Here is a 21365-nt window from a genome sequence, read left to right as displayed (position 1 = left end):
CCACCCCCCGTGCAGGAACACGCTGGCTTAGCAGCCCCCAGCAGGACTGATTGCTGCTCTTTGCAGTGCAACTGGGTGGAGAGAGCGAAGGCGACACAGCATCTCCTTCCCTGCCCCTTCCCAACCAGACAGGATTTTAAAAACCCTAGTTAAACATTTCCCACCCCAGTCGATTTGGGGCTGGATCTGCGTAAGGAATTCCTGAAGTCAGCTCAGATGGGGGGGGGGGGGGGAGTGAGGGGCATACACAGCCATAGAAACTAACAAATTGCATTACCTGTTTATAGAACTCAGTATTTTTTGGTTTCTTAGAATAACTGAACAATGCTGGGTACTTTCATATAGTCTTCAATGCATATCTTTGTCAGTTCACTATGCATTTGGACACCTCTTAAGATAATGCAATCTAATTTTGCATTATAGTTCCCAAGGTCAAGGTGCAGATTATCATCTGTTTGGCTACAGTTAGACATTATTTTGAATCAAGATAGCAGACTGGACCTTTCAGAACTGCACTGATTTAAACCGCACTGTTTTGGGGGGAAGGCAGGTTGCTCCTGGAGCAACACGGCACATGAGGCTGAAGGTAATAAATAAAAATCCAGATTTCTTCTGGGACCATATTTTATCTGAGCAGGGGGAGAGTTTTACTGAGAACTGAGCCATTTGAGTTCCTTCAGAATTTTGAGCGTACATTTAATCTATGTGCTGATTTTTGCCTGTCTGCTTTGGGAATCCCTGCAGGCTGCAACCAAGGACAGAGTCACTGCTGCAAGCTCTTGTCTCTGAAAATGTGGATAACAGGGATGCTTTACTTGCTGCCTGGAAGAAGAACCCAAAATGTAAGCTGTTCAGATGTACCAGGAGCACACTTCACCATTCTTGTGGATCTATTTTAACTTTATTTTTGAGCCACATCAACCTTCTACCCAAACTGTGTGTGAGTGTGTGAGTGAGAGTTCTCCCTTGGAAGTATGTTGCAACATCCTGGGCCTCTAGCCCCAGGAATGTCGACCTGTGGTCCTGCAGATGTGCTGGAACTACATCTGTCCTCATGCCTGACCATTGGCCCATGGCGGCTAGGGCTTCTGGAAGTTGTAGGCCAACAGCAACTGGTTCCCCCTTTGCTGCTTGCAAACAAACAATCCAAAACTATTTCCTCCCAAATATTTCTGTGTCCAGTGTTAGAATTTCTAAAGCAACTTTTAAGAATAGCTCATGGAGGTAGGTCACCCACTGCACTCTGCTATGGTGTTTGGAGTCCGGGTGACGTCGCAGTAGCAATCAGTTACTTGTGGTTTTGAAGATGAGCACAGGAATTTGTTACCTGTCTGCCTGGAGCAGGCCTTCATAGTTTATATGGGATAGTAGGGATCATTGCTAGATATGCCACCATACTAGACGATGGGGGCAGAGACTTGGTGTTTGGCCCTGGCATGACCTAACTGTGACTATCCAGCCAGCAGCATTGTTATGTCTGCCACACACCGTTTGGATTTTGCAGAGTACAGTACAATTTGCTCTGTGGCTTCAGGGTTTTTTTGATGGTTTATTTATAATATTTGTTAGCCCCCACTCCTTCCATCAGAACATTCCAAATTGGATTATAGAAGTGTGAAAAACAGAATAATCTGCACAACAACACTCGGACACCTATGAAGCATCATCTGTTAGTTGCTTCAGATGTCATGTGAAGACTTACCTCTTTTTGCCCAGACTTCCCTTGACCCATAAGATTGCACTCTGTTTCTGAAATTCTGTTTTTTAAGTGTTCACTCTTTGATGGTTGCCCCCCTGCCCTTCTCTTTTTAAAGATTTGTTGTCAGAATATTGCCAGTGGATCCCGGAAGTTACACACCAACAGGTATCTAAAATCTGGCCACCCTTGCCACCATGATCTTTCATGCAAGCTCCTACCATCCACCCTGTCCTGGAACCAGCGCCGGCTGCGAAAACACAAGGAAAACCGATGTCTGTATTTGAATGGAAAGAGAGAGTTCGTGCTCAAGGAGCAGGAAGCAGGATCAGTTTCCTCCTAAGGAGCACCCCACCCATGATCCATGCAGGCCCACTGCATTTTGGACTCCCACATGCAAAGGATTGGGGGTTGGATTGACTGTGAAGCTGTCATGGGTGGGTGTGTTTGTAACCGGAATCACCAACTTATGTTGGCTCATGGGCACATTTTGGAGGCAGTGCTACTCCCTCCAGTCACTTCTCTCCACACCACCTGCTTCGCTCTTGTCAAGTTGCCTTTCCCAGTCTTTCCCTGTCCCTTCAGGAAGCTAGTGGTCGGGGATGGTGGGAATCAAATATCCAGATGTTTCTGGACTTGTAACTTCCACCATCTTTGGCTGCTGGTCATCCTGGCTGGGGTGGATGGGAGTTTAGCATCCAGCAGCTTTATACCATAAACCACCCTGTGATCTTTGGATGAAGGATGGTATAGAAATTTAATATATAGCAACAACCACCACCATCCTGGGTAGCTCATTTGGTTAGAGGGTTGGTGGTGCTGATAATGCCAAGGTTTCAGGTTTGCTCCCCATATGGGACAGAGGCATATTCCTTCATTGCAGGGGGTTGGACTAGATGATCCTTAGGGTCCCTTCCAACTCCACAATTCTATGATTCCATGACTCATTTCTGGAAAACTGCTGAGCCACCATTACTGTGCCTTATTTCTGTTGAACCCACCGTCATGGGATGTGTGTGTGTGTGTATATATATATATATATATATATATATATATATATATATATCCCTGTGTTTGTAAAAAATAACAATTGTGTAATAGTGATATCAATGAATTTTTCTGGAGAGAAAGTCTGGCCTCATTATTGGTTTTTCTACTCCATTGTGTTTTGCCATCTCTGGACTCTGTCTCCTCTCTCTGTTTCCTGATGCTCAGGGCATCTTCCTTCTCCAACCTGGTGCCCTCCAGGTGTGGATACAGCTCCCATCAGCCCCTGCCAGCACAGCCAATGGGTAGGGGTTAGAGGAGTAATAATCCAAAACATAGGGAGGGCGCCAGGTTGGAGGGCAAGGCTAGTTCAGGCTGTGAGTGCTCATATAGCCAAAACGGCACCACCCCATCCAAGAAAACAAGTTATGGGTAAGTGTGGGCAGGAGAGAACCCCGTGTGGAGGGTTGAGGGACAGTCCTCAGACCATCCCAGTGAGGATTAAGCGTTCTTCGCTACAGAAGGCTAAGTGACTGAAGGACTGGAACGGAAAAGCAGGTGGGGGGGGTGGTGGAATGAAATGTCTGAAACACTGAGCAGGGCTTCAGCTCCATGTTTCAACATTTTCTTGTAGGTTTCCCTATTTGCTCCTCCTGTTTCTGATTCTCAAGGCTGCAAGTGCTGTTCCTTACGTAGGCCAGAACAGCACGCAAGAGGTAGCTGGAGCAGCCTGGAGAAGAGGAGGCGGTTCCCCTTCCCCAAAAAACAATGAAAGTGGGGAAAATAGAGAAACAGCTGAGAGAGAGACGGGGGTGTTGTGGAGGAGGCTGTGGCTGGCTGGGACACTGAACAGCAGCTGTTCACACAGTTAAACAAAAATGCAGGAGTACAAGTCCTATCTCACTAAGAGGCAGTTCCTTTCAAATTAAAGGTGCAAAGTTGGGGCAGCAGCGAGGGGGGAGAAGTACTTACCTGGCTTTTATACATGCAGGTCCTGCTATCTTAACTCAATGCATTCTCGGGAAATTGTTTGTTAGGCAAATATTCATGAAATGAGTCAATGATTTCCATCAGTTCCTATGGGGAAATTTCTAATGTGTTCCTGACACTGGATTTTGACCCCCCAAATGATGAAACTTAGGGGAACCCTCTGAAACTTTTCAGAAGGCAAACAAGAAAGTAAAAAATGCTCTTATTTGTCTAATCTCCCACCATAACTTCTAGTGAAAGGACTGCCATGGACCAGCAAAACACAGGAAAGTAAGGCTTATTTAAGGCTGCTTCTTTCTTTACTATGCACAGGTCTGCCTGTTCAGCTGGTCTGGGCACTAGATCCTCGGCTTTGGATAAGTGAATTTTCATGTAACAAGCATTTGGCTGGCAGGACCAGCATGTAAAGATGATTCCATGCGTGCCTCCCTGGGGAGAGCATTCACAAAGGGGAGAGGGGAGGACGCTGAAAAGGCCTATTACGATGCCTTCCCCCAAAGCCTCCCCTGGACACAAGGAGGACTTGAGTCCAGGGGCCTTCTGCATGAAAAGCAGATCCTCTGCTTCTGAAGTACAACCTCTAGCAGGATGTCTCATGGTGCTTCTGCTGTTACACTTGTTTTATACATGCTGAGAGCCACTGGAACCACATTGTGGTGAAAACTATTTTATAAATAAAACACCAGAGTCAGGAGAAAAAGAAGCTGGCAAATATGTGGAAACGGGCTTTCCAGATGCTGCAGGAGTACAGATCCCACCATCCCTGACTGTATGCCATCCTGGCTGGGGCATCTCCTGAGTTAAAAAAAAACCCAATCCCTGGATTCAGGGAGTGCTCACAGCAAAGACAAGTCTCTTACTCATGCTTGGGGTTTTGTGAACTTTTATGGTGCAACTGTTTGAAACCATTATTTCCTGTCTCCTCTTAAGTTTTCTGCTAAATATTATGGGCAACCCCAGCAAGAGAAACTAGGTAGTTACGGTATAGGTAAAGGACCCCTAGACAGTTAATTCCAGTCAAAGGCAACTATGGAGTATGGCGTTCATCTTGCTTTCAGGCCAAGGGAGCCGGCGTTTGTCTGCAGACAGCTTTCCAGGTCATGTGACCAGCAGGACTAAACCACTTCAGGAAACCGTGGTGGAAACCAGAGCGCACGGAAACACCACTTACCTTCCCGTCACAGCAGTAACTATCTACTTGTGCTGGTGTGCTTTCAAACTCCTAGGTTGGCAGGAGCTGGGACAGAGCAATGGGCACTCGCCCTGTTGAGCTGATTCAAACCACCAACCTTGTGGTTGACAAGCTGTGGTCTAAACCGCTGAGCCACCCATGTGTCCTCTCTGTGCACCATACCTTTAAAGCACTGTAGTTTCTTATGGGTGATAATAGCTCTATGAGGTACAGTTCCCATGATTCTTCTTGTTCTTAATTAATCAATTAATTGACCTGCACTTCACTCTGAGGTTCTAGGGCAGGTTAGAACATGAAAACATTTACTTTAAATGTATGGTGTATGTACAGTGTATATTCCACTATGCAGGGGAAAGATGGTCTTGAAAGCATCGAACAAAATATATCAATACTTATATATTTTATTTATCAATTTATCAATTGATATATCAATATATCAATTTATCAATTGATATATCAATATATCAATACTTTTTTAAAAAAATAAGATTGAGACCAATAGTGTGGAGTTGTATCTGCCCAAGTAGACCTTTGTGATTTGGGTAGAAGAATTTGACCACTTTTCTGCAGCATACAAACAATGAAGCAATACTATGCAAAGGTTCATTTTTCTTTTACTGTGCTCTTTAATAGTTGAGTATGCTAATGTTTAATTTCTCTGACAGCCCCCCATCCCTGAATCCTTTGGCACACCATCAACCTGGAAATGAAAATGTATGGTTCTCTGCAGGGTTGGGCAATCTCCAACTGGGCTCCTGCTCCCAATAATTAAGAAATGATTACATCAAATGGAACTCGGGTTAGCTTTGCTCTTTAGTGGGTGCCACAAGGTTCTGCCTTGTTAGGCTCTGGTGAACCACCTCATTGTGGCAGCACACTGGGGAAAGATGCAGGTGGCATGCTGTCAGGAGCTGGGCAGATGAGGAGGAGTGGAGACCACCTCCCCAGCCTGACCCTTCGATGGAGGAGGAAGAGGAAGATAGTATAGATTTACAACAGGGGTTTGCGGGAGGTCACAGCTCAGAGGCAGATGAGGGGAAATTTGGGAAATGATGGGAGAGGCGGAGCAGGCAGCCGGAGCAGCAGTTGGCTGACACATTGTCACTAGAAAGCCTTCCAGACCCTTCATCTCCCAGAACCCGGCGAGCCTTAAAAGTAGGAGAGCAAAGAGCTCAAAGGCAGAGGGCACAGAGGAGACGATGACCAATGAGGAAGTGGGAGAGAAGGGGGGTGGAGAGTCACTCGGGACAGCGCCATTATCCAAGAGGCTCTCTCTGTAAGGTCTGAAATAAAAAAGAACTGTAAGAAACTTTTCCTTGTCTTTATACTTTTCCGGCAACCAGCCAGGAGCCGCTGAAAGCACCTTGACACATGCTAGGATGTGCTCTGTGGCTTCCATGGATAAAACGTACACAAGCTGTAGAGAAATGTGTGGCAAAGCTAATAAAAATAAAAATGCTTTTGATGCTGATTGGTTTATGCTTCTTTTTTTTATGACTTGTCACCCAGAGCCCTTGCAAGTCGTGCATCTTGGCTTCATTATTTAAGTCTGCTGTTACTTCCTGCCTTAACACACTGTGGCTGTATTTTGTGCTACCTAGTGACCAACACCCATTATTTGCCAATAATAAGAAAAGAATAAGAAAAGATTTAAATCTTTATAATGATGTGGGTGTTCTTAAGACCCTTTTGGGTTGCCTCAGACTGCATTTTAATTTCCCTGGTTTAGGGGATGGCATATTTGCAGCATTGCCAAAAGAAAAAACAAAATAACATGAGATAGAAATTGAATCGACCGCGTGCAAAGAAAGGCAAAAGACCTATTCTATTTCATAAATTAAATGTAACAAATGGAAGGGAAAGAAAAGTGGAGATGCCGGGGATTGAACCCGGGGCCTCATACATGCAAAGCATGCGCTCTACCACTGAGCTACATCCCCGCGACTGGCGAAGGGGCCTCAGGAAGCTTTTACAATGTAAATTGGACTATTCCGCCGGTCTGTTTCCCCTTTCCAAAAGGTTCCTCTTTATCTTTACTTTTTTCGTTTCCTTTTTTCATTTCTGGCATTTCAATCTGAATTCATGCTACGTCCTTCTCTAACCTCGAAGGAGCAAGATGGAATCTAAAGCTGCAGAAGTCATGCACAGAAGCTCCAGTGCAGACGCAGCAACGGTTCCCTCCTCCTCCTCCTTTTAATGCAATCGATGCCAATGCTTTTCGAACGGCTTCCTGTCTTTGCAGGGTTTGTTGTTTCATATTACTTACAACCAACCAACCAACTGCATATGGACCGTATGCAGCTATATGCCACGTCGGGCTGCACTTCGGGGTAACTTGCTTTACTTTGCAAAGCTGCCAAAAGAAAGAAAAAGACTTGGAAATATTCTTGCTTGTTTTATCAGCGATTTGTGAAAGCCTTGGTTTCCGTAGTTCCTCGTTAGTATAGTGGTAAGTATCCCCGCCTGTCACGCGGGAGACCGGGGTTCGATTCCCCGACGGGGAGGCTGCAGATCATTTTCCTCCTCGGCAACATGTTAAGGATTATGGTGTTTCTCATCTTTCTCCTCCTCTCTAACCAAAAGGGCAGGCTGGGCATAAGTACCGGTAATATTACAGTATTATTATTATTGAGTCGTGCTTTTCTTCTAATTTTCCGTAGGAAGCATTGGCTTGCAAAATAGATTATAAATGCAGAAAAATTGAAAAAAAGGATTGCTTAATTTGCAAAAAAGATAAAAGTAGTAGATTATGGGGGGCATGAAATCATAGTGTGTTGGGTTTGTTTTATTTTGTGTGTGCATTTTGTACTTAATCCTGGGGAATTTATCTGCAATTTCTTTCCAGAGTTATCGTTACTTATTTGCCCCTGGCAAGACACTTCTGGTAATTTTAAATAATCTATAATTATTTGAGCTCATGCATCAGAAATTTTTCCTCTTGTACTGCAGCTCTGGATCTTGGTGCCAGCCCTCAGCCCTCAAATATATACTAACTGGAGCTATAAGGAAGATAATTGCTGCTAATTAACAGCTTTTAATTATTGTGCAAGTAATAAAAAATGTTTCCTGCCCTGTGTGTTAATTTGCTTAGCATAACATCACTCATTTCCTCCTATTGCGAAAGTTCTGTGCTGCTTCTGGGATGAATATGATGGTGGTTAATTAAACTTATTATTTCCCATCCGAGAAGCTCAAGGTGGTGTACATGAAACAATCCTGTGATGTGAGGGAGAGTGACAGCTCCAGTGTCACACGGTGAGCTTCATGGCCGAGTGCGGAAGATTCCCACCTGGCTCTGAGCCCAAGACCCAGGGGCGCCTCCTCACCTGGCATGGGGGGGGCATCAGACTGAGAATCGTCTGAGGTTGAATTCTTCGACACTTTGGACAAAGTGGAAATTGTAGCACTGTGGACCCTCTTTTGCCTTGAGACCCTGGCAAATGCCCAGCATTACCATCCTCTGGTGCCAGGCCTGTGAACAGTCACTGTCATAGAGTCATAGAATTGTAGAGGTGGAAGGGACCCCAAGGGTCATCTAGTCCAACCTTCTGCAATGCAGGAATCTCAGCTAAGAATCCAGGACAGCTGGTCATCCAACCTCTGCTTCAAAACCTCCAAGGAAGGAAAGTCTACAACCTCTCAAGGGCGTCCGTTCTACTGTCAAACAGCTCTTTCCTGAGGTTTAGTTGGAATCTCCTTTCCTGTAATTTGAAGCCATTGGTTCAAGTCCTGCCCCCCAGAGCAGGAGGAAACAAGCTTGTTCCTTCCTCCATGTGACAACCCTTAAGATATATGAATATTTTCCAGGCTAAACATACCCAGCTCCTTCAACCGTTCCTCAGTAAGGCTTGGTTTCTAGACCCTTGATCATCTTGGTTGCCCTCCTCTGCACATGTTCCAGCTTGTCCACATCCTTCTTAAATTGTGGTGCCCACAATTGGACACAGGATTCCAGGTATACTTCTGTTGAATCAGCCTAGAATAGCATTCACTTTTTTCCCTGCTGTCTCACACTGTTGACTCGTGTTAAGCTTGTGGTCCACCAAGACCCCAAGATCCTTTTCTGCATCTTATATTTGTGAATCTGGTTCTTCCTGCCTAAGTGCAGAACTTTATATTTGTCCCTATTAAGATTCGTTTTGTTAGTTCAGGCCCAGGTCTCCAACCTGCTAAGGTCATTTTGAATCCTGATTCTGTCTTCTGTGGCATTAGCTGCCCCTCCCAGGTGGTGTCATCTGCAAATTTAATGAGTATCCCCTTTATTCCTTCATCCAAGTAATTGATAAAGACATTGAACAACAATGGGTTCAGGACAAAACCGTACAGCACCCCACGGATCACTTTTTCCTAGGATGATTATGATTATTTATTGAAATGATATGTCACCCAATACCCAGCAGTCTCAGGGCAGTTCACAGAATAAAATCACAATGTAAAGCCACAAGATACGCAATCAAAACAACAACAACCCAATAAACCCCCCACAACCCAATAACCCTCCCATTAATTAGTACTCTTTGGATTCTGTCTGTTAACCAGCTACAAATCCACCTAATAGTTATCTCGTTCAATCCACATTTTTACCAGCTTCTTCACAAGAATATGATGGGGGCCACTGTCAAAAGCCATAATGAAATCGAGATACACTACGCCCCCAGCATTCCCTTGTTCTTCTTTTGCATGCATTTAACCTTTAATTTGTCACAGACTCAGATTTCATTTTCATTTGACCCCAGTATTTACATTTTTTCTCCCTCTACACACATGCCCATCTATCTATCTATCTCTCTTGTTGGTGTCCGTCTGGGAGACAATGGAGGAGTGCGCCTTTGGGGGTGAAGTCAAACTGTTGGGAGGTTACAGTGCCTGCTGTGACTGTGGGACAGAGGTGTTCATCCTTTCGGAGTCCGCAGCTCCCTTGACCAACTCCATCCTTTCTGCGGCTCCCCTGTGGCGCTCAGGAGCCCAGTTAGGTCCCCCCTTGCCTGCAGAGCTGGCAGCCTCTCACCCTTTTTCTAACACCCTCCCTTGTGGAGGGTTCCCTCAGCCTCCTCTCTCCCCTCTCTTTGGGAGTCCTCTGGTCAGCTGCAGCTGCCTCAGCTGCCCCCAAGAGAGGAGCATCCTCACCCTGCCCCACAGGGGCCTGGGAAGCACCCCCTGGCCAGCCCCAGAGGCCCATTCGCCTGCGGAGCCTGTAGCCAGGGCTGCTGCAACAAGAAGCTGTGCAAGCCTTGGGGAGGCAGAGATGCGAGGGAGGAAAGGAAAGAGGGACAGAGGCCAGCGCTGCCCACAGCACCCCTGGCCATCATTCAAGGCACCCCAGGGTGTCACAGCACACTGACTGAAAGCCACTGCTGTAGGGACTGGTGCGGGAGAGACGAGTTTTGTTGCAACTGGGGCAGATGAAGGCATCCAGTTGTGCTGCTGCAGGCGTATCATGGCGTTTCTTCTGCACTGCAGAGAGTTGGACTAGATGACCCTTGTGGTCCCTTCCAATTCTACAGTTCTGTGATTCTGTGATTCCATTATTCTCCCTGCGCTCCTCCCAGCGATCATTCCTCCTACGGTTACTGCTGTGAGCTGTCTCTCTCCAGGCACTGCACTCATCTGAAAAGGATTCCCACACAGCAGGGTTGATGTTGCCGGACTTCATGTCACATTTGCAGACATTTTTGTGTCCTTCTACGAGAACATGTGCAACCTGGTGCAGTATGATGGCTCATGCTTGAATTCCTTCCCTATAAAAGAGCAGTGTGTCTAGACCTCTATCTATACGCATATCTGCCAGCTGAAAATAATATTTTTTTGCATCTGATCAAGCGGACTCTAGTCCAGTTGACAAAAGCTTAAGATCCATGATAAATTTGTTAGTCTAGGTTGTGCAGTAAGCCTCTTAGAGACATATCCAGCTAGCAGTTTTGGCACAATCCTCTGCCAGAGTTAAGTCTCGCTGAGCTCAAAGGGACTTACTCCTGTGTAAGGCTGCAGTCTGATACTCACCTGGGATTATGTGCCATTGAATTCAATGAGACCAGACCCTCCAAGTGTCCCTATTTTCCAGGGACGTCCCTGTTTCTGATTTGATCCCAGAATGTCCCACTTTCCCTTGGATGTCCCTGTTCTCATTGGAGAAATGTTGGAGGGGAGGGGAGACTTTACTCTGAGTAAACACGCACGGAGCAGTGTGTTATTAAGGGAATCCACACCCCCCTTTTGCTGCCCAGGGCAAGGGAAGGGCGACTCCTCCTGCTATTCAGGTACAAAAAGCGGACCCAACTGGCAGCTGAACCTTACTTTCCTACCCGCCCCTGCAGCTGAGCTGAGACTTGCTTAGCTGGTGCGGCATATGCTGCACAGAGATGTGAGCAATAGGCTTAGACTTTCATTTTACAGCAAAATATATACAAAGTTATACCCCTTAAGAAGTGGGCCAATTAATACTAACAACAAAATAAACTTTAGGCAAACACATCACAGTGAAGTAGTACCAGCCGGGTAAAAGCACCGTTTATCTGCCGAAATAGCTCAGTTGGGAGAGCGTTAGACTGAAGATCTAAAGGTCCCTGGTTCGATCCCGGGTTTCGGCAGACCTTGCTTTTTTAAAAAGACCTCCTTGCCTCCCCAGCTGGCATTTTCCTGCGGTCAGAAATGTCTTGTGCAGCGCAGTGCCTGCCCTTGCAAAAAAAGAAAGGAGGAGCTGGATGTTACAACTGCATGTTTTTCACATTGCATCTCATTGCATTTCAGGTTGGCCGGAGCGGGAGCATTAAATGCCCCCTCTCGCCGCCTTGCAATGCTTCAATTAACTAAGGACGTTTTCCTGGGACGGCGGGGTGAGCAGCCTTAACAAAGAAACTGGTGAGATTTAGATTTTGCAGAGGCTTCGTGAACCCAGCAACTGACTGTTTATCCTTTCGTCTGCTAGGAACTAACTGTACCTTTTGTTTGCGTGAATGAATGAATGAATGAATGCAACTAAAACGCAGGTTTTGCATTCGCGGCTCCGAAGTCGCTCCTCGTGTTTGCAACCCCCTCTGCTTGCCCTCTCTGCCAGGCGGCGGCGCGCAGATCCACCCGACTGTCGCCTCAAGTGACGTTTTTCTGATCCCTGCGCCAGGCTCTTCCTCGTTAGTATAGTGGTGAGTATCCCCGCCTGTCACGCGGGAGACCGGGGTTCAATTCCCCGACGGGGAGGTTCTACTTTTCCCTCTTCCCAACACTCTTCGTCACATTTTAAAAATTAAATGGGGGGGAGGGGTGTTCAGTATTCGGTGAAATGCAGCCTTTCGCCCTTTTTACAGTTAAAATATGCTGTTTGCTGGAGTGCGTGCTTTCTTCCTTTGCCTCCATTGCTCAGTCATGAAATGCTACCATTCGCACGCGCGGACACGAAGAAGTGACACGCGCCAGGTGCAAAGGTGTGCGAGCACATCTCTAGCTTTCTTGCATTGTTTCGTGGCCCTTCTTGAAAAGGGCTTTGTGCAGCTAAGGTGCTGCAGGTTCTGCGCTGCGCGGCAGGTGCGCTGCAATGCGTTGCTTCTCTTTAGCGTTGCACAGCATGGGCGCACACAGTGAGCGCTTAAACTTTTAATTCGGTTATGTACATTTTATTTCCTCCGCCGCTTTCACCCCCGCCCCTTCATTTTTCGACATAATCTTCTTCACCACTACCAAATCCTAGGCGCTTTTGCGATTATGTCATAAATTACAGCTCCTGGTATTAAATTATTCTGCTATCCCATTTCGTAGGAAGTGACTTTGCCGCCCAGGGGATGTAGCTCAGTGGTAGAGCGCATGCTTTGCATGTATGAGGCCCCGGGTTCAATCCCCGGCATCTCCACTTTTTCTTCTCCTTTAAACTTTCCAGAAAATGCTGCTGATTTCCTGCATTCGCAAATTTATCTAGAGGAAACAAGTTTGGCAACATTTGTTTTGATAACTGGACACTACTGAAGCATATTTACAGTGCTGGATTTGTGAGGCTTCTTGCTCTTCCATAAATGTTTTGTGTTGATTTTTTTAAAATGTCAGGTTCAGGCACAATACAGAACAAATTGCACTAGCAGACTGCAAACTTCTGAAATGCAAACAAGATGTATTTCTTGCACGCACACCCACCCACCATATATTTAAAGCATGCCTGCCCTTTCTGATCTTCTTGTCAGTAACCCCTTAGGAACTTCAAACAAACAAACAAACAAACCACACCTCCTTGGCTGGCGGTTTAAGAAAAGCCAGGAGGTTGGGAGATGATCACTTACAATCTGGGGTGCAAATCTAACTTGATAAGAAGGTTGGCATTTGGGACAATCACAGAAGGCTCCCAATGCCTGTTTAAGTGCTTAAGAAAAGCATGCAATTTTGCAAACTGGATATTATCAGCTTTATTGCCAGCGTATGGTAGAGCATTTGATTTACACCTGAATAAACAAGCCTTTGGGGCAGAAAAAGAAAGGAAGTTGGCATCCATCTGCCTTCAGAAACAATGATCTCCAGGGGTGAAGTCAAACCACTGGGCAGGCCCCACCAATTACATGACCAAAGCAACCCATTATGTAAAGCTGTGACTCCTCTCTCAGTGCCATAATTCAGCACTATGCGCGCAGGCCAAACATGAAATGACAAGCAAGTCATTCTGAAGCTTCTATAGTCTATTTCGGGGGGGGGGGAGGGGACTTCTGTCCTTGCAGATGTTGCTGGACTCCAACTCTCATCTGCCCCAGTCAGCGTGGACAGTTGAATAGTGTGTTTCTAGAGATATGTAAAATGCTTTAATTAAAAGCTATGTTCCAAAAGTTAAATTTATAAGTATTTATATGATTTTCTATTAAACTAACACACGTAACAGGTTAGAATGCTGAGACTCAAAGATAATAACAACTAGGTAGCCTGGGTAAATAAATAGGTAGGCCAAGACCCCTCCTGACCCTCCTTAAAATGAGTTCTGTTGGTTTTGATGGCTGGTGGCTGCTATATTCTGGACGCATAGCATCTGCTTTGTGGAGGACCCAGAGATAAATAGTTTGGGCACTGGGACAGTCACCCACATCATAAATTTAAAGAACATTTATATACAAAAGAGAGCAACCAAGATGATAAAGCATCTGAAAACCAAGCCTTATGACGAATGGTTATGAACTTAGCCTGTGGAAGAGAAGCCCAAGAGGTGATATGATAGCCATCAGAAGGACTGTCCCGTGGAAGAAGGAGCAAGTTTGCATGGATTGTGAACCAATGGATTCAAATAACAAGAAAGGAGATTCTGACTAAACATGAGGAAGAACTTCCTGACATAAGAGCCATTCAACGGTGGAGTGGAGTACCTGGGAAGGTAGTGGACTCTCCTTCTTTAGACGTTTTTGGACAGAGGTTGGATGGCCATCTGTCAGGGATTCTTGAGCTGGGATTCCTGCATTGTGGGGGGTTGGACAAGGAGTTTCTATGATTTATCCCAAACAGTCATGGCTTCCCCCAAAGAATCTTGGGATACTGTAGTTTACCCCTCACAGAGCTATAATTTCTAGCATCATTTAAACTACAGTTTGTTGTAAATAAAAATATGCCCTTTTTCCCTTATGGGGTATCCAAGAGGCCAACCAGAGAATATTGAGAAGCAAAGCAGCTAGTAAGCTTGATCTTTATTGATCTGTTGCAACAGGGTGCTCCCCTCGCTCGCAGGAAAGGAGGAGGACCCAGAAAAATGGTGTGCAAGGCCTTATAAAGACTTTTGAAATTGCCCTCCTGTAGATCAAGACCACCCCCAGAAACATCATACATACATCACAGAAGGGTGTAACCTAAGACCACCCCTCAGATACATCCCACCTACATCACAGAAATTTTAATATTGTTTTTCTCCTGTTGTTGTTTATCTCCTGTCTAGCAGGTTACTTGATTGGATTGCCTGAGGAGCCTGGCCAGTCTTTTGTAATGATAAATACTTAGTTCCTGGCCAGGTCACAGGCTCACACCCTATTCAAACACAGACAGGATTTGTGAAGGAAAATACAATGGGGAGCCTTTTCCATTTTGACCTTGCAGAGAAAAGATTTGGTCAGTTTAGGAATCAAAATGGTTCCAGGTTGGCCTTCCTGTGCTGATCTATGTATGTGCTTGGTTGGTACACTTATGAACATTACCATATATCTAAGACCATAAAATTCCTATTACAAGTTCTCCTCATTATTTGGCAAAATGTGCTTTAAATGTATGGTGTGGATATGACTGTAGCTAGTGAAGGAGACAAAAGTTTTGAGTTTTCACAGGTGGGACATAGTGTTAGCATTTGGGGAAACTGGTGCTGCATGCTCAGACCTAGACCCAAACCTGTATTTGTAAATGAGCAAATGTCAAAAACATGGTGAGAGTCTTATGCCACCTTAAAGACTAAACTGTTTGTATGTTTACTATAACAAGCCAACATGGCTAGAATTTGTCAACAGGAAAACAGTTTCAAAACCAGACGTGTCTGAAGCTCAGTTAGTCTCAGAAGTATTTTGGTTTTTTTGTTGCAACTTTGGAAGGTTGCATCTGCTTTTGTTAATACAGCCCTGGCCTCCAATTCACAGAGGCTCCAAAGGGAACCCCCATGAGCTACAAAGAGAACAATACAACCAGCCATGTGAACTTTTCTTTGGCCAGCCCTCAATCCAATCAAACAGCTGTTGCTGGGGCTGCTGCTGATCCTGTTTTTCAGCTTATTGGTGGCTTAGTCAGCTGTTCAGGCAGCTACTTCCGGCAGCTACTTCCTTTCGGGCATAAACAAAAAGGAGGCAAGAGGAAATGGCTTCTGCATGAATAAGAGGGGGAGTAGATTCTGGATCCTGTTGTAAATAAAAATATGCCCTTTTCCCTTATGGGATATCCAAGAGCCCATATAGAGTCCTTACATAGGTTCCCTATTGGTAGGAGAAAATAACAGAGGCCAACCAGAGACTATTGAGAAGCAAAGCAGCTAGTAAGCTTGATCTTTATTGATCTGTTGCAACAGGGTGCTCCCCTCACACGCAGGAAAGGAGGAGGACCCACAAAAATGCTGTGCAAGGGCTTATAAAGACTTTTGAAATTGCCATCCTGTAGATCAAGACCACCCCCCAGAAACATCATACATACATCACGTGAGGGGTGTAACCTAAGACCACCCCTCGGATACATCACAGAAAAGGTGGCCTTAAAACAGAAATTTCAATATTGTTTTTACTTGATTGGTTTGCCTGAGGAGCCTGGCCAGTCTTTTGTAATGATAAGGCTCACACCCTTATTCAAACACAGACATACCCTTAAGACAGGATTTGTGAAGGAAGAGACAATGGGGAGACTTTTCCATTTTGACCTTGCAGAGAAAACATTTTGTCAGTTTAGGAATCAAAATGGTTCCAGGTTGGTCTTCCTGTGCTGATCTATGTATGTGTGGTTATGAACATTACCATATATCTAAGACCATAGAATTCCTATCAGAATCCAGACTCCGTTCTTCATGTCTGAGTCTTACACGTGTGCAGCAACATGAAATGGTTTAAATCGGAGCCCCACATTTTCAGGAGATAGAAGATCCTTCAAGGATCAGAACAGAGGCCCATCTAGTCCAGAATCCTGTTTTCATAGCAGCCAACGCCAACCTAGGCACAGAAACAGGGGATGAACACAACAGCGTTCCCTGTTTGTGACTTGCAACAAATTATATTGAAAGGCGCACTGCCTCCAATAGCGGAAGCAGTCCATAGGTGTTGTGGCTGGAAGCTTTCAATAGCCTTACAGGTAAAGGTAAAGGGACCCCTGACCATTAGGTCCAGTCGTGGCCGACTCTGGGGTTGCGGCACTCATCTCGCTTTATTGGCCGAGGAAGCCGGCGTACAGCTTCCGGGTCGTGTGGCCAGCATGACTAAGCCGCTTCTGGCAAACCAGAGCAGCGCACGGAAATGCTGTTTACCTTCCTTCCAGAAGGTATTTATCTACTTGCACTTTGACATGCTTTCGAACTGCTAGCTTGGCAGGAGCTAGGACAGAGCAACGGGAGCTCACGCCGTCATGGGGATTCAAACCGCTGACCTTCTGATTGGCAAGTCCAAGGCTCTGTGGTTTAGACCACAGTGCCACCCGCGTCAATAGCCTTATCCTCCATTAATACGTCTAATCCTCTGACAAAGTCATCCAAGTTGGTGGCAATCGCTGCATCTTATGGAGTCAAATTCTGTAGTTTGAACTGTGCACTGCGTTTCTGTCCTCAATCTTCCTCCAACATTCAGCTTCCATCGGCTGGCCCTGAGAGTGGGAGAGAAACTTATCTCTGTCACTCAAATTACAAACAGGAAAATTAGCTTTTGAATGCCTGTTCCCGCAACTAGAAATGTAGGGTGCCAGGGACATAAAAACATAAGGAAGAACCCTGCGGCTTAAACCAAATGCCAATCTAGTTTAGCACACTTTCCACAGTGGTCCAAGTCACCTATGGGAAGCCCACAATCAGGAGAAGAGCATAATGATATTTTGCTGTTTGTCATCCCGAGGGAGAAAGAGTACTGGACTCAGCACAACTCAGTAGACAGTTGTGCTGGTTTTTTGTTGGCATGGAGTTTTTACAGAAGGGAAGAATTCAAAAACATGATCTCAACCCACATGATCTCTGAAAAAAGGATCAGCAGTAGTCCCAGCAACAGCTGTTTGATTGGATTGAGGGCTGGCCAAAGAAAAGTTCACATGGCTGGTTGTATTGTTCTCTTTGTAGCCTAACACTCATTGCATGAAAGCAAAAAGGAACTGGGAAGGAGGCGGAAAAGCAAAGCACTGGAGCAAGTGACAGATGGATGAGGGCCTTCACTTGGCTTATGGTGGAGGCCAGATTTGTCTCAACCCTTGCTATGGTTTTCCTGGGGGGGAGAGGAGGTGCAGCAGAATACGATATTCGTGTGAACCTATATTCACAACTGTGACTGGAGAAGAATGAATTTTGAACTTTGCGTTGGAAGGGGGGGGGGAGAGAGAGAGATGTCCCCTCAACTACTCCCTCCTTCCTCTCTCGCTTTTCCTTGAGGGACGGTGGAGATGGTGGAGAGGCCGTCTTTTTCCTGTGTCTTTTTTTCCTCCACAAACCTCCAAGGAAGGTTAGGCTGAGGCCATGGGCCTAGTGGGGGGGCATGGCTGAGGGATGAATTATTTGGCCCAACCTTGCCCCTCCAAAAGTGATCAGACTCTTGTGCTACTGACATTCAGGCATAAGTTTATGTATATAGTTTTAATTTTATCAGTGTTTAATTGTGAAATTTTTTAAATGAACTGATTTTTCTGTTTTTGGCAGTTTTTTTTAAATCTGTAAATTGCCTTGAGTCCCGTCAGGGGAAAAGGCAGGGTATAAATAAATATGTAATAACAAGAACAATATTATTATATACAGTATTTATTGCAAACCATTCCAGGCTTGCGAAAAATAACCCACTCCGGGCTTTTGCCTCAGCTCCTTCCTCACACATTGTTTGCTTTGCCCCTCCCCCAACCGCCAATTACAACTTAGCGCAGCTGAGGCGGTTTTATCCTTCCGCGTTGCCAGTTAAAAAAACCCCCGACAAAGGCGGGGTCAAAGCTCCTGACGTCACCTCTGTTGCTTTTCCCCTTCAGCATACGGTTTGACAGAGCGCACGCGCGGGGCGGAAAAATAGTCCTTCTTACGTCAGCTGGCTGGTGGGGTTTTTTTCTTTTGGCGGAGTGATCTTATTGTTCAGCGAAAAACCTATATAAAAGGAGGTCGCGGGCAGCTGCGCAGCTAGAACAAATCGCCTCTCCTCGCCTGAAATTTGCTGTCTGCTTGGACCGGCTCGAGCTCTGCGGTGAGATATTTTTCGTTGGGAAATAGGGCTCATTTCTCTCCTTTTTCCTCTGCCGCTTGGCTTCTTCGTTAAAGCTGCCTTCAGGCTAGGAGGAAGGGCTGTTTTCTGAAGGGTGTTTGGGCTCGTGAGGGATACTTTGGAAGCGGCTGAGGGGCGAAAGCGGAGCGAGGAGGGCGTGGTTTGGCGGGGCGAGAAGGGAATCCGGTTGGTACTTGAGGGGTCATCAGCCTTTAAGCGAGGGGGCACAATATGGTCCTCAAGAGTTGCTGTCATTTCGACGTGTACGCGTGCCAGTTCGGGTACGAATTGGCCAAAAAAGCCTAAAGGCGCCGCGGTCCAAAATGGCCGCCTCGAGGAAGAGACGAAAAACAACACGGCGAAGGCCGTTAACGCGCCTGCGCTTGTGACGCAGCCAGGCACTGTGACGTCACGTAGCCAGGCGTCGGCTAGGGGTGCGCGCGCATCCTTGCTCTCTTTCTGCCTTGTTGGTCTGAAGGGGGCGGAGCTCGTTGCCATTGGCAAGCGGGGTTGGTATTGTTTGGTCAGTGGGTTGATTGCTGGCTTCTTGTTTTAAGTCGGGGCATCTTAAATAAAGTGAGACTTTTTCCAAATCTGAATTGTGCTGCTTCCCCCCCCCCTTGCAGAGAAAATGCAGATCTTTGTGAAGACCTTGACGGGCAAGACCATCACCTTGGAGGTGGAGCCAAGTGACACCATTGAGAACGTCAAGGCCAAGATTCAGGACAAAGAAGGCATTCCCCCTGACCAGCAGAGGCTGATCTTTGCTGGCAAGCAGCTGGAAGACGGCCGCACCCTGTCTGACTACAACATCCAGAAGGAGTCCACCCTCCACCTTGTGCTGCGCCTGAGGGGAGGCATGCAGATCTTTGTGAAGACCTTGACAGGCAAGACCATCACCTTGGAGGTGGAGCCAAGTGACACCATTGAGAACGTCAAGGCCAAGATTCAGGACAAAGAAGGCATTCCCCCTGACCAGCAGAGGCTGATCTTTGCTGGCAAGCAGCTGGAAGACGGCCGCACCCTGTCTGACTACAACATCCAGAAGGAGTCCACCCTCCACCTTGTGCTGCGCCTGAGGGGAGGCATGCAGATCTTTGTGAAGACCTTGACAGGCAAGACCATCACCTTGGAGGTGGAGCCAAGTGACACCATTGAGAACGTCAAGGCCAAGATTCAGGACAAAGAAGGCATTCCCCCTGACCAGCAGAGGCTGATCTTTGCTGGCAAGCAGCTGGAAGACGGCCGCACCCTGTCTGACTACAACATCCAGAAGGAGTCCACCCTCCACCTTGTGCTGCGCCTGAGGGGAGGCATGCAGATCTTTGTGAAGACCTTGACAGGCAAAACCATCACCTTGGAGGTGGAGCCAAGTGACACCATTGAGAACGTCAAGGCCAAGATTCAGGACAAAGAAGGCATTCCCCCTGACCAGCAGAGGCTGATCTTTGCTGGCAAGCAGCTGGAAGACGGCCGCACCCTGTCTGACTACAACATCCAGAAGGAGTCCACCTTGCACCTGGTTCTACGTTTAAGGGGTGGCATTTAAACTTGCTACTTACAACCACCCAAGTAAACCTCACTGCACTTTGTTTCATTAAAGCTGTTGCATTCCCAAATGTACTTGTTTCGTCATTTTAGGTGGTTGGTGATTTAGCATCAGTATGTTTCGGGGGGTGTTTGTGCTGAATATTCCATTGAACAATATCTGGCAAATACTTGGCAGGGGGCATAATTGTTTGAGTATCATGTCAACAAACTTTAACTTACATAATTGCCTTAAGCCAGAAGCTAAGGCAGCCTCAGCAAATGAGATTGCATTGCTGAAGTCATACATGCAAGCATTAAGAGTTCACTATTGACTGAAAGGCGAGAGGAGCACTGCTTATGTGGAGTGGTTTTATTTCAGCCAAACTGGAGAACTGTTGACCGGTAAATTGAATTTGAGATTCAGTGCTATTGAAGCAGGCAGTGGTTCTTGGCACTTAACAGCTATCGGCTCCTATGGTGGGATTGCAAATAGCTGGTGTAAACTGGGAAATGATTGGAGTCAATCTCTTGTTAAATTACAGTTGTGGTTAGTTCAACTCTAACCCTGCCTCAGTGGAAGTAAATTGGAAGCTGGCCTTTGGGGAAATGCCCCAAACTTGTATTTCAGTCTATTTATAAACAGCAGTGACACAATAGGTTTTTTCCTCCACTTAGCTGAACGGTTCAGCTCAAGTACCTTAAATTGCAATCTTGAGGCACTAGCTCAAAGTGGAGTATCTTTTATTCCAGTTGGTAGGTTCTCATGCCCTTGTTCGTCACCTGTGCACTACATATGTCTCTAATCCATTTAGCTAACTTCTATGAGCTTAATAGTGCAGTAAAGTAAGCTAATCCAGGAAAGCTGGTTCATATGCCTGTCTGGGAACTCTATAAAATGGCTCCAAGGAGGTACAGAAACTGAAAGCTGAATATGGTGCCTTATGATCCAAAGCAAGACAATTTGGGCTTGGAAATAATACCAGGTGAAATGTTAGAAGCTCTCAAGTTGACAAGTTTTTATTGGTTTGGAGTCTCTAAGCCACTTGGGTAGCAGGGGGGAAACTTTCCAAAGCAAGTTTGCTTACCACTTAAAGTTACACTATTTTCAAATACTTTTTCTTGGATACCTGGA

At 46.0% G+C, this 21365-nt stretch overlaps 2 protein-coding genes across 3 annotated transcripts in view; both read left to right on the top strand.

Moving 5' to 3' along the window:
• Positions 1-2826, top strand: part of DHX37 (DEAH-box helicase 37) — a 34179-nt gene extending 31353 nt beyond the window's left edge. For both annotated transcript variants that reach the window (XM_083589827.1, XM_083589828.1), the window contains exons 26-27: positions 745-842; positions 1815-2826. In XM_083589827.1, the coding sequence (XP_083445953.1) occupies positions 745-842; positions 1815-1897 (181 nt within the window). In that variant the 3' untranslated portion in view covers positions 1898-2826. The remainder of the gene's footprint in view (positions 1-744; positions 843-1814) is intronic.
• A 14710-nt stretch (positions 2827-17536) lies between these two features.
• Positions 17537-20322, top strand: UBB (ubiquitin B). The gene is made up of 2 exons (XM_083590558.1): positions 17537-18685; positions 19330-20322. The coding sequence occupies exon 2, from the start codon at positions 19335-19337 to the stop codon at positions 20250-20252; it is 918 nt and encodes a 305-aa protein (XP_083446684.1). The 5' UTR covers positions 17537-18685; positions 19330-19334; the 3' UTR covers positions 20253-20322.
• Positions 20323-21365: the final 1043 nt, after the last annotated feature.

Source organism: Podarcis filfolensis (genome assembly GCF_964270895.1).
Source record: "Podarcis filfolensis genome assembly, chromosome: 16".
In the NCBI taxonomy this organism is placed as follows: domain Eukaryota; kingdom Metazoa; phylum Chordata; class Lepidosauria; order Squamata; family Lacertidae; genus Podarcis; species Podarcis filfolensis.
The sequence above is the reverse complement of the archived record's forward strand: the minus strand, read 5'-3'. Positions and strand labels throughout refer to the sequence as shown.

What these genes read in the sequence shown, in the direction of transcription:
- UBB (XM_083590558.1), top strand. Translation starts at nt 19,335, where the DNA reads ATGCAGATCTTTGTGAAGACCTTGACGGGCAAGACCATCACCTTGGAG.